Source organism: Condylostylus longicornis, unplaced genomic scaffold (assembly GCF_029603195.1).
Source record: "Condylostylus longicornis isolate FDR11 unplaced genomic scaffold, ASM2960319v2 ptg000010l, whole genome shotgun sequence".
Taxonomy (NCBI): domain Eukaryota; kingdom Metazoa; phylum Arthropoda; class Insecta; order Diptera; family Dolichopodidae; genus Condylostylus; species Condylostylus longicornis.
Genome location: NW_026577979.1, coordinates 10,393,279 through 10,407,494, shown reverse-complemented (window position 1 = coordinate 10,407,494; position 14,216 = coordinate 10,393,279). Strand labels below are relative to the sequence as shown.

The following is a 14,216-nucleotide window of genomic DNA, read 5'->3' as shown; positions in this document are numbered from 1 at the left end:
GGCAGGTACCAGAAGGAGCCAAGTAATTTCAACGATTTTTATGAGACACATTGGCCCTACTAATATATTCGTTTGTGCAAAATTTCAATACCATAGCTTTAATAGTTTCTGAAATATAATCAAATAACTTTTGAAGTTGTATGGCAGGTACCAGAAGGAGCCAAGTAATTTCAATGATTTTTATGAGACACATTGGCCCTACTAATATATTCGTTTGTATGAAATTTCAATACCATAGCTTTTATAGTTTCTGAGATATAGCCCAATAAATTTTGAAGTTGTATGGCAGCTACCCGAACCGGTACCCCGATCACGTCCAATTTAAATAGGGTTCTGGCACTTACTGCAATAAATCATTTGTGAAAATTTGGTGAACTTAGCTCAATTAGTTTTTGAGTTATCGTTCGGACGGACGGACGGACGGACGGACGGACGGACGGACGGACGGACGGACGGACGGACGGACGGACGGACGGACGGACGGACGGACGGACGGACAGACAAAGCTAAATCAACTCAGAATTTGACGCTGATCAAAAACATACACTTGAGTCTATATCTAACACCGTTATTTCTTAGCGTTACAAACGGTAAGGCAAATTTAGTATACCCTTCGAACATACGTTCGTACGGGTATAAAAATTATAGAATCCTTGTACATAGATTACTAAAAATTCAAATAACATCGACCTTTTGTGATGCATCAAATTGAGAAAATATTGTTATAATATACAAAGCAATTAACATTAATAATTTAAACATGAAAGTATGTATTTTGTAGGATGAAGCTAGAGCATAATATTTTCATAATAATTTTTTATTAAAATATTTTCACAGTAGCATTTTTTATGTACAATATTATTAAGCAAACTGCCTTCGTTGTATTGTTTGTATATCGGTTACACACATAGGTACATACATACATTTTAATTTAATAATAATATTTATAAATTTATCGTATATTATGCAAATATTTTTTCATGTTTCATAAAATTCTTTTGCAAACAAATAACAAAGTAATATTAAAATTATTACAAATAATAAAATAAAGTACACAATGAGTATATTTGGTTACACATATGCAAATATTTACGATTATTTTATGAATGCATACGCCTTTGTTATATAAAATTCAAACTATGTTGAAGATAATATAAATTCTGGTTATTACAGATTTTATTCTTTAATGATTTTAAATTAAATATTTTTTATATATAACCAACACAGAAAATATTGTTACTAAGAATTTTTGACATTTTTATATAGGTTATGATTTATGCAGAATTCATTTATAATATTATTATTTAATATTTAAAAATTTGCAAATTAAAGAGAAAATGCAAATAATTTTTATTATCATATTTTGAAATATGTATAAAAGTTGATAAAATATGAGAATTATGTGTCGGAATAAATTGAATAGAATTCTACAGAACAAAACAAGATAAATCATAAATTGTCAATTTTGAAAGCATGTGGTTGTCATTTGAACTTCTAGAATGGCTAGACACTTGAAACAAAGGGTGGTTAGAGCTCAAGAAAATTATGACACGGTAAAAAGTTTTGCGAATAGATAATTTTGCAAACCTTGCAGCAACGCAAGCACACACAACTAATTATCTATAGAAGACTTTATAATATAAATTCAGAATTCATAATATTAAAAACATTAAAAATATGGATTGTTTTTTTATTTCTGAAATATAGTTTAGGAATAGATTCACCGTACATCGAATTGATATAATGTCCTAATTTTTTTTTATTTTATTATCTATATACGCTGAAAATCCTTTTGGATAAAATCATCTCCCTACACACACGCCTGGCTATAATGCTAATTTTTATATTAACAGATTTGTTAATATAAATTATGCTTACTAATTGCCGCCTAGCGAGTAAGTGTAACTTGCATGAGACGCTCTGCAGATGAAATCATTACCGTACTTATAACTAATTTGTTTTTTTATTTCAAAGTATGAGTATATTTTAATTAAAATCAATTTTAAATCATATTAAAGCGAATTTAATTTATTCAAGGCTTTATTTGCCCAAATTGAGTCAAAAGTGATTTTTACAGTATTTTGTAAAATTTAATTTATTTTACAGTAAAGCAAATTTTCGCCTATTTATTCAATAAGAAGTAGCTCTACAATAAAGTAATTCCAATATCGAAAAATCAAATATTATTCTTAATCTTAATTCTTAATCCATTAACGATAGAAACTAATACAGAAAGAAACCAAAATAGAAAGAGAATGCTGGTATGCATAATAAGTGTAATACATGTTTACCGTTGAAAGCTCAATATTTCAACCAATGTATAACATTTCGCACTCTGTTTATAATTTCAAAATTCCATTTTCAATTGGACATTAAAAGAAAAATTCTACGAATTCCCTTATATATTTGTAAATAAAAATTATTAAAATTAGAAAAATTCTTACATATATTTCAAATGATAATTTGAACCTCCTATTTTTATAACCTTAACATAATAGAATTTATTTTGAATACTTTAAATTCATTCCTATTCACCATGCCATATTGTGTATGTACATGTGCGCTTTGAATATTATATTTGCATTCATTAAATTAAAATAAAATTTTCTCTTACATACGTAGCTATTATTTTTATTCTCTTTATATAATAAAAAACAATTTTCTATAAATGTTATATTCAATTATTATTGTAACATTAATATTAAATAACAATTTTATCCTTTAAAAATTAATTCCATTTCAATAAATTCATTTCTTCGTCTTCTTCCATTTTCAACAAAATTAAAAATGACAATGAAAAAATATACGATAAAAATAACTTAAACATGTGAATTTTCAAGTGAATGTTAACTCTTTTCAACATTCAATATTAAAATTTGCTAAAAGAATATTATGTAAAATAAGAACACACTGTATAACAATATTGTATATATGTAACACATAATAAGTCTTTCGATGTAATACAAAAATAGATTGGAAATTTCATTTTACATACAAAATGTGTATAAATTGTGTGTATATAGAATTTATATAGATAATAACAAGGACGAATATTCTTACTATTAAGAAACATTTATTTGATTACTGCGACAATAATGTATAAGAGTATACAGATGAATTTATAAAAATATTTATATTAAAAATTGAAGAAGTTTCGAAAAAGAAATCATTTAATAAACTTAATATAGGTAGGAACTCAAAACTTTGAGAATATTTTGAAAATTTTATTGAACTAGAAGTAGGTCACTAAATTCATATTTAAAAAATTTTTAAGATATTGAGTAGGAAACTTATAAGATTGCATAAACTCTTCACAATAATTGCAATTTTTATTAAATAACGTAACTATAATAAATTTTCCCGCATTTTCCCGTATCAGATTTTTTAAACATAGTAGATCACACAATTTTACTTCGAAAATGGCGTCTCTTCTAAAATGAAATACATCAGCGCCCTAATGCTTCGATTATAAGTTTTTGATTAATTATAGTTAAAAAAAAAGTAAAAAGTAGCTGGTGCAATACGAACCAAAGTTCGCTTCTTACTTTTTAACAAAAGTTCTTTCAAAATCATAATATCTTAATATTCCTTTGGAACCATATGAATTATAAAAATATGATTCTTATTTTATATTTTCTCAAATAATAACATTATCTTTCCCACAGTCAACTTGAAAGCATCTTATACAAAGAATAATAACATTTCAAACGCGCAACAAAAATATTCCCGTGCACATTTTCTATTTTCCTTTTAAAATTCACATTGTATAACCATCTTCCATTTCCTTTTTAAATCTCATTTTGTCATACATGTTTTTTATAACATTTCCTGATAATATTTCAAAAAGAAAGACTCCTGTCTTATTATTTATTCACGCTTGCCTTCTTACACAATACAATACAATTTTCGAAAATATATGCAAAAATTTCATCATGTCGCGATAAAATAATAATATGGAAGAGAAAAATATTAACCTTCATATAAGTTTCTCAGACTGCGTATGCATGCTTATGAATTTATAATAAAGAAAATTATTTGAGATGTACAACGTCATAGATACTCGTACTTTCAAATTTAAGTAAGAGAAAATAAAATTTTTCATTCTTAAATTTAACATATAATTTAAGAAAATAACAAATATTTTTGTAGCAATGAAGAAGCGTTGATTTAATATTCTACTTTATATGATAAATAGCACAAAATATAAAATAATAAGTCGGTTCAAACCCAATGATTTCCATAGTAGCAAATTTCCTTTATGAACTTGAGTCTGGAATTCGGATTTTCAAACAAGAATGAGACCAACATTAAAATTTTGTTTGTACAGAAGGGAAATTTTTAAAAATTAAAGAGAAATTTTTGTTAAAGAAATTAAATATCTATCGACATCTTCAGACTGTTAATTTTAAAATTCACCCTAGTTGCAGGTGTAAAAGAAACTACTCGTCTACAAAATTTTATCTTTTCACTTTAAAGAATATAGACATTTTATTAAGATATATCCGAAGCGATTCTTTGGTTGATGGTTAGTAAACTATCGCAGTAAAAAGATCAGAATGTTTAATTTACAAATCAGTCAAAGAAGCGATTCTTTGGTTGATGGGTAGTAAACGTATTGCAGTAAAATTAAGATATATCCGAATGTTAAATTCAAACAGACATACGAGCAGAACGACAGACGAAAATAGTAAAATACGGACAGACAAGTATGCAGAGAAAGAAGTAAGCAATTTTTTTTTCAAAAATTTTTTGAAAATATCCAGAAACGTAAACAATATATGACACCTTTTGGTACATAATAATGTGGTATACAAAATGATTGTAATCAAAGTTAATAGAGCTATAAAGTCTATGTTATGTTTAAAGTCTTGTATAAAAGAAAATTTATGGACATTATAATGAACAAAGGCACCTCTACATTATCGCATATAAATCATTTCTAAGAGAAAATGCGTTCCAGTCTTAATAATTCTAAGAATTATTTCTTACTTTCTCCTTTAATTTATCTTAATTTCGCAATTACGTACATGTGTTATACTGTTATATAATATGCAATTATTAAGTTCATATATTTAAAGTTTTATTTAAAATATACTAACAATACTTACAATGTATTTAAGAAACTCCGTATTTAATATGTTAATTATTTATTCCATTTTAAACGAATTGAAGGGGGGGTAAACCGCATTCTACCAACCTCCTCGTGGTCCCTCCTGGTAACCAATATACTGGGCTAATAGGTAGAGCGTGCAGGGAGTAGGATTTTGACCTGTAGGGAAGGCCTGGTAGCATAGCTATCTAGACTCCTTCATGCAGGAAAAAATCACGAAGCAACTGCCGGTGGTGCTGCCTTGCACGTCAGGAGATTGGTTTCTCAAAGGCTAGGAGACGAAAACTCCGAAATCAAATGACCCGGTCCTCCAGGTTGGGGGTTAGTCGTACGGTTAACACCCGGACACTACAAAAAACTAACTGTGTTATGCAATCTTTACAAATGCCTCGGATATTGGATGGAAATAATGGTATAAGAACTAGGAAACGTTTAAAGGACAATGATTTAAATTTAGGTACTTGGAATATAAGAACAATGTTACAATCTGGAAAAATGCAAGAAGTAGCATATGAAATGTTGCGATATAAAATAGATATATTAGCTATACAAGAAACCAGATGGAAAGGATATGGAAAAATTAATAAACAGGAATATATAGTATACTATAGTGGTGACGAGAATAGAAGAGGAATGTACGGTACAGGGTTTATCATAAACAAAAAATTAAGAAATAACATATTAGGATTTACACCCGTTGATAGCAGGCTGTGCACGTTGAGACTTAAAGGGAAATTCTGCAATATTACAGTTATATGTGCGTATGCACCAACAGAAGATTCCGAAGAACAAGAAAAAGATATTTTTTATGATAACCTAAGTACATTGTGTGAAAAGGCAGGATCGTATGACACTCTCATACTCTTGGGCGATTTTAATGCGAAAGTTGGAAAGGAAGAATTTGTGCTGGAAGTTGCTGGGAAACATTCTTTACATGACAACACGAGCGCGAATGGTTTGCGCCTGTGTCAATTAGCCAGTGAAGCTGCATTAAAAGTCAAAAGTACTTGTTTCGAGAGAAAGGATATATATAAGGGAACATGGAGGGTTCCGGGTTCACAGGTAGTTAATCAAATTGATCACGTATTGATCTCCTCGAGAAGAGCTTCCTCCATATTGAACGTTAGATCATGTAGAGGAGCAAACTGTGACAGCGATCACTTTCTTGTGAAACTGGTTCTTAGACAAAGAATTGCTAATGTTGCCAAAGAAAGGGGCATTAAGAGAATCAAATGGGACACCGAAAAATTAAAAACCCCCGAAATTCGAGAACGGTTTCAATCCCGGGTGAACGAGATACTTAATGCCAATAACAACGCTCAAGAAAATGAATCGGTAAATGAAGAGTGGAAACGAATTGAAAATACCCTTAACACAGTTGCTAACGAAGTAGTAGGAAGGAAGTCGATCGAACGAAACATAGATTGGTTTGATAACGAATGCAAGTTAGCCATTAAAATTAAAAATGATGCGAGACAAAAAATGTTAAATAGAAACTCAAGATCAAACCACGAAAACTATAATCAAAAGAGGAAATATGCTACTAAACTATGTCGAAAGAAAAAGAAATTAATGATGAAAAGACAAGTAGAAAAAATTCAAGAAGCACACTTAGAAGGCAACACTAGGGAAGTTTATAGAAGAACCAAGTACCAGACTAAAGGTTACCAAGCGAAACTTAATGTCTGCAAAGATTCAGAAGGTAATCTTATAGTTGAAGAAAGCAAAGTTATGGATAGATGGGTCGAGTATTTCCAGAAAACACTTAATGAAGGTTACAGTGCAGATGAAGAAAACGTATACGATAATGTACCTCTGGACCCAGTTATAGACATGCCAACGATTGACGAGTTAAGGGAAGCTGTAGATAAGCTGAAAAATAATAAGGCTCCGGGAAAGAGCGGCATAACGATTGAGCTGGTCAGAGGTGGTGGGGAGATATTGTTAAATAATATACACACTCTGATCTGCAATATATGGTGCAATGAAAGGATGCCTGACGACTGGACACTGGGGCTTCTTGTTCCCATACATAAAAAGGGGGATAGAACCTTGTGTAGCAATTACAGGGGTGTCATGTTGCTGGATTCTTTATACAAGATATTGTCTAACATCATATACAATAGATTAAAGCCATTCAGTGAGGTAATCATTGGTGAATACCAATGTGGATTTAGGAAAAACCGCTCTACTGTAGATCAAATATTCCTTTTGAAGCAAACAATGGAGAAATGTTACGAATATAACATGGATCTACATATCCTATGTATAGATTTTCAGCGGGCTTTTGATTCAGTAAAGCGAAGCAAGATACGTGAGGCATTAATTGGACGCGGTATACCCCACAAACTAATACAAATGACGTTACTCCAAAACTTCTGTATTGATACAAGGCCAGACGTCTAAAGAATTTGCAGTCAAAGCTGGAGTTAGGCAGGGTGATGCTTTATCAACCTTAATATTTAATATGGTTTTGCAACACGCTATTGGAACGCTAGAAAATGGGGGCCACATATTCACGAGGCCGTACCAAATAATAGCATACGCAGATGACGTATGCATTGTCTCAAAGAGTTATCGAACGAGATGGATAAGATGAGATGGCACTCGAGGTAGGTCTTTTGGTTAACGAAGAAAAAACAAAGTATTTGAGAATGAGTCGAGATGAAAGAAGAAGAGCACCACAAAACATTACCATAGGAGAATATAACTTCGAAGGAGTTACGCATTTTAGGTATTTGGGTGCAACGATATTTAATGATAATAGTATGCACGCCTGCATAAATGAAAATATTCAAAATGGCAATAGAAGTTATTACGCAAATAAGAAACTATTTCAGTCTCGACTATTATCAAGAAACTTAAAAACCATTTTATACAAAACGACCATCAGACCTATAGTGACTTATGGGTGCGAGGCATGGTCTCTGACTCAGGGTGATGAAAGTAACTTAAAAATCTTCGAACGAAAAATATTAAGAAAGATTTTTGGTCCCAAACGACTTGAAGATGGAACATACCTTCTGCGTACGAACGAAGAATTGAATCAATCAATACATGGCGAAAATATTGTAAAACACATCAAGTCCCAAAGATTAAGATGGGCTGGCCACTTAGCACGGATGCCTGAAGACCGCAAACAAAAACGAACCTTCGAATATAAGCCACTGTTAAGTAGAGGAAGGGGCAGGCCACGAGCTAGGTGGATAGACGGCATAGAAAGTGATTTGCGAACACTAGGGGTTCGCGACTGGAAGAGAGAGGCAGAAAATAGAGCAGAATGGAGGCAAATTGTAAGGAAGGCCAAATCTCACCACGAGATGTAGCGCCAGAAGAAAGAAAAAAAGAAAAAAGAAACGAATTGAAATAATCCTTTTCAAAAGATAAACATTTTTATATGTATGTGCATAAATATAATATAATATTTTATCTATTTAAACGAATTATGTGAAATTTCTCTTTACAAATAAAACAAATAAATTATTTTGTATTTTAAATACTTAAATAACTTAAATTTCAGAATTCAAATAAACTCATTCAAGTTCCATATTTTATAAACTGATTAAATGTGAGTGAAATTATAAGAGAAACAAATAAGTATAGACGAAATTAATTATATTTTATGGAAATGTTCACATTCATTATTGTTTTAAAAGTTCATTGAAATTCATTATTCACGCATAATGCACAAATTTTAATTGCTTTTATATTTCTGAAATTCAAAAGATTATTATTCTCATAAATTTTTAAAATTAAATTTTCTTTATGAAAGAATAAGAATGAAATTAAAATTCAGCGTAACAAAAAACAATTCAGAGTCGTATAATAGAGTAATTAAGAAAATTAAATTTATTTAATTATTTAATGGGTGTTTGTGAAGTCTTTCGAAGAAGGACGATTATAGGAATATCGAGTAGCTTCTGGGAACTCACTACAACAATGTTATAAGTAAGTATCAAATATCAAATATTTCAATCATCCGTGACTTTGGAAATTAAATATTGGCCTGTTATAATCAGATATACAAGTATGTAAGAGTTTTTTACTTATATTATTGTGGGATATAAGTAAAGCAAGGCGTTACGGGACGTTTTTGCCGGTTCTCTGGTACAGCCCAGGCATACTCGTTTCCCTGATATACTCATATTGCTGATGCATTTAAAAATATCAATGTTATATGCAGATGAAATTATAAAATAAGCAGGAAGAAAGCTCAAATTCGTTAGCTTCTCGTCAATTTTCGAATATATATGTTTTTCTTATACATAATATTGTTAGTCTACATGCGGTAGAACTACCAACTTTGTTGTATGGAACACAAATTCATTCTTAATATTTTTCTCTGTAAACTAAGACCATTGAATGGTTATTCCTCTTATTGATTCATTAAAATCCAATTGCGTATTCATATAATAAACTTTTAATTCACATTATTTTTTTCAATTAAATTAAAACATATCAAATAACAAATGGGAAACAATAAAATTTATTATTGCCAGCAATTTTTTTATATTGTCGCACTTAATTTTTGTCTTAATAGGTTTTTATGTGTTATTGAATAACAATTTTCATAAAAAGTATTTATTGGACAATTTCTTTTCCGCAAACTAGCCATAATTAAAATGCCAATAAAATATTCACTTTTTCCTTGATATTACACACTTCTTTTTATTCCCGCTCTCTTTCTCTCCGTTTTCCATAAAATTAAATACTTTAGTGATTTCCAGTAAATGAGAGAAGAAAAAATAAATCAAAATGACTTAAATAACTTTCTCTCCCCTCGGTTTTCAATGTTACAAAAAATTTTTAATTTTATACTACGAAATTTTCCAATATAAAAATTCCGATAAAATAAAAACAATATAAAAATTTTTTATCTTTATTCAAAAAAATTTTTAAATGTCCTTCATAGTTTCCTTTCTTTTTAACGTTCTTCCTTTTCACATTACAAATTTGATTTTTTTCGCACAATTTTTGTATTTAAAAATAAAAATTTATTGAAAGGGTAATAAACTTGCATGTATAATTCAGTCTTTTAGACTCCACAATTTTTCTTTTCATTCCACACATATTTTCTCTATTTTATAGAAATATTTGCATACCTATACAAACATATAACCCAAATATACACGAGACAATAAATTTATTTTACACTTGAAATAAAAATTTACAATGCTATGAAATGGAATTTTTTGAAATATTTTATGGCAGGACATTTATTGTATTTTGCAATTTGCTTTTAAGAATTTTTAACCAGCAGATTGAAAAATGTGCTTTGTAACCTATAAAATATTGTAGATTTTATTTTATGCAAAATAGGATATTGTATTGCAGAAAAACAGAAAGAAAATTTTTCAAATTTCAAAATGAGAACATAAAATTCTAATAATTGTGTAACTTAACCTAGAAATTATACATTCTGTATTGCAAATATTGTAAAATTTGGCACACTTAATGCCAATGAAATGTTAAATAGAAAATCACTTATTCTTTTAAACAAGAAGGACTACTGGTTACATAGACTTAATTAAATTTACAGTACAGAGCCATAATTGCTTATTACGAAAAACTAAAACGCGGATATTATACAATTTGCGTTAATATTTTTCTTATAATACTTAATTTTTTTTTTTTGATTTTTAAAATCCTCTTATTGGATTTTCTTACAAAATCTCAATGATTTTTCCAAATAAATTTTATAAAAAGAAAATTTCGCTAAATTTTTTTAAAGGTGAGTTTTTTTCGATATGTTTTAACTATCAGGGAAAAACTTAAATAGAGTCAAAAATTTTTTTGAAAAAGAATGGAGAATTTCCATATTTCAATGCCTTGCTTTTCAACTAAATTGAGTTAGAGGTCCTTTCGTCCTATTTAATTCCGTTTCATTCTATAAATATCTCAAATGGCAATATTAAAAAGCTAAGGTATACTTTTTAGAAACATTGTATAAGTCAAACTTCTAGTTAAAATAAATTCAGAATATTGTTTTAATCTATTGTAATTGAGTTATTGAACTTCTTTTCTAAAAAAATTTCATTTTACATATAAAACACATACCTAAAACCCGCATTGTAAATTGTAATACACAACACTTTGGTAAGTTATTTATTAAATAAACACTTTTTGATTGTATTTACAATACGATCCCAATAAAAATTCAAAGTAGTAAGATACTTTGAATACAAATTGTTTGTAAATTTTTTTTGAAATACCGCATGAAATATTCTCTTTATTCAACCTTATCAAGTAACTTAATCTTTATAAGTATGTACTGTCATCCACATTTAAAATGCATTATATAAGAGAGACCAAATAGATTCGAGCGAAAAAGCTGCAAGAAACTTTGATATGAATTTAAGAATTTACATTTCACATCCACGCTTATTAAGAATTAACAAACACATTTTCCAAAAGAATAAGTTGCAATGATTTTTTAAAATTCTAAATGCATCTTTGCATTGTCTACAACTATTCATCTATATACTTTAAACGTCTGGTTAATTTAACTTTCTACGTGAGTTTATTTTATTGTTATTCTTCGTAATTCTTTAGAAAACATAAAATTATACAACATTCAAATTTTAATTTAAATAAATGACATAGCAATTCTTTTGAAAAACTTAAGAAATTCTTTAATGCATGGTATACTTTGATCAAAACTCAATTTAGTGTAATTTTACTAAATAATATTATCCTTAAGAAAATTACTTTGTTTCAATAAATTCACCTGCAATCTGCTTTAAAAAAATAATTTTTAATTTGAATTTAATCGATTAATTAACTTTTATTTTTCTTTAAAGTAAAATTTCTTTAAATTCGTTCTAAATTTTTTTTTATATTTTGCTTTTTCTCATAAACTGAAATCTTTTATACCGAATCCTTTATTTTACAATTTAGTATAACATTTGAAATTTTTTTAATAAATTTTTTACTTGTACTACAACTCTGCGTTCTTTGTAATATATTTTTAGAATCTATATTTTCATTTAATAATTTAAACACTTAAATTGTTTTAATGTTGTTGCTAAATATTTAAAGAGTAATGCAAAGAAAATTTCTTGAATAATCTTGTAACCTAACACATTTTTTAAACTAACTAGTGAATCAATTATTAGGCTGCGCAAGGCTCATAATTTGAATTTTACATGCTTCAGTATTATACTAATTATCATATGACCTAAAAACCAGTGGAAATCTTCTTTAATTTAGAAGAGTATAAATAATCAATTTTTTTAACCATAGCTTTAACACAGCAGTCAAAAAATTCAAACTATTTATTAATTTTTTCATTATAATTCACTAGATTTTTCATTAAATATTAATTAGGTACACAAAAATGAACTCAGAATGCATTTGAAATCATTACTAATACATTTCTATCATTCTAGTTCTAATACATTCTAATTCTAGCTATAATTCTCCAATTTTAGATGCAAAAATATTAGTGGAAACGAAGTAAGTTTTTAAGACTTCGATAATTTTACTCATAATTCGGATAATAAAAAAAAACTTTGTACAACTTTTTTCAATTCTCATTCTTTTGCACTAACAAAATTAAAATTTAGATTTGAGGTTTCCAACAAAAACTTATGAATTATATTTTAGTTTTATAAAGTTTTATAAAATATTTCATTTTGAAAAAACGAAAAAAAAACTTTCACCCGTTTGGGTGTGAGAAACTTAGTTTTGAAAAAAAAAATAGTAAAAACTTCATGGAATTTAATTTTTCACGCATTTCAAATTTCTCCCAAAAAAACCCAAGAAAAAAAAAACTTTGAATATGCACTAAAAATTTATAATAAATCTAAAATTATATAGAATGTTAAATTTGGTAATAATTTTATTTATTTTCCAAAATTTGTTAAATTTTCTAAAACTTTTTCGGAAGTTTTTTGATTAGCTAGCTAAATATACATTTTAATATTAAAATTTCAATCTCAGTTTTTTATTAAAGCAACTCCAAAACCAAAGAAATTATTTATGGTATTAACTGCAGTGACCTAGCCAGTATATTTTACTGTACAGCTTTTTAATGGACTCAATGAATTTTACTTAAAAAATTCTTTTCCATAATAGAAATTTAATTAACAAAATATTGATGCTAAGTGTTTGGAATATTTTAATTCTTATTAACATTCTACGTAAAAATTACAGATGTGAAAAACGAATTAACTTGATACTAAAATATATAGGTGAAATGGAAGTGTTTTTTAATATAAAAACGACTTCGTAGATCTCAAGATAACTCAATACTCGATTACAAATTTAGATAGATTAGCAATTTAAAATTTCAAAAAATTGCATACTTATTGGTGCACCTATGTGAATGATATAGGAAAAATATTTTATTATGCAACCAATATGACTTTTTAATAGTTATAATTAACATTTGAATATTTTTTAAAGTCAAAGCAGAAAAATTTGCGTAATCTTACTATCTTGATCAATTTTACTGAAAACATATTTTACAAGCATTTTAAATTATTTATAAACTAGTTTCTATTGTGTTTTATACAATAGAAATTTAATATGTTCTCTTCGGCTTACAAAATAAATATATTTAATAAAAGTTTTAAAAAATAAAACTTCAGTACTAATGGAGATATAAGAAATCAAATTCATTTACTTAAATATGTATGAAGTAGTTTAAGTATAAAACCTCAAAATCCTTTTTCATCCTCTTTTAAATCCCTAAAATAATAATTATTTTCTTATAATTGAAAAATTTCAATTGTTATGTTATACCACAACACAAATAAAATGCAATATAACTATAAAGTCGATTTCTATGTATAGTGCCATATGGTTATAAGAAATTTATGCAAATTACAACTTAATATGCAAATATATAAGAAAAGTGAATACATTATTGTGAAAAGCTTATACATATATAAAAGGTTTTATAATATTCTAATGAATGAAGAAATTTTCACAAAAAGTTCGAAAATTAAATCTTAGAAAATATGTGAAAGATATTAAGTAAAAGCTTTACGCAATTAATGAGAAATTCATACAAAATTGCTCAGTTATCCGGAGTAATCAAAAAAATACCATACGTATAGAATTCAAACTGACAAAGCATTGAAATTATTTAAACATTTGACCA

The 14,216-nt window shown here is 27.7% G+C and overlaps 2 protein-coding genes across 3 annotated transcripts in view; one reads left to right on the top strand and one right to left on the bottom strand.

Annotated features, from left to right (window-relative positions):
* LOC129618738 (uncharacterized) overlaps positions 1 to 14,216 on the bottom strand; it is an 85,792-nt gene that overhangs the window by 46,101 nt on the left and 25,475 nt on the right. The gene's annotated exons all lie outside the window — the stretch shown is intronic.
* LOC129618892 (craniofacial development protein 2-like) lies at positions 5,495 to 7,516 on the top strand. Its single transcript, XM_055533919.1, has 3 exons — positions 5,495 to 6,555; positions 6,694 to 7,053; positions 7,237 to 7,516. The coding sequence occupies exons 1-3, from the start codon at positions 5,495 to 5,497 to the stop codon at positions 7,514 to 7,516; spliced, it is 1,701 nt and encodes a 566-aa protein (XP_055389894.1).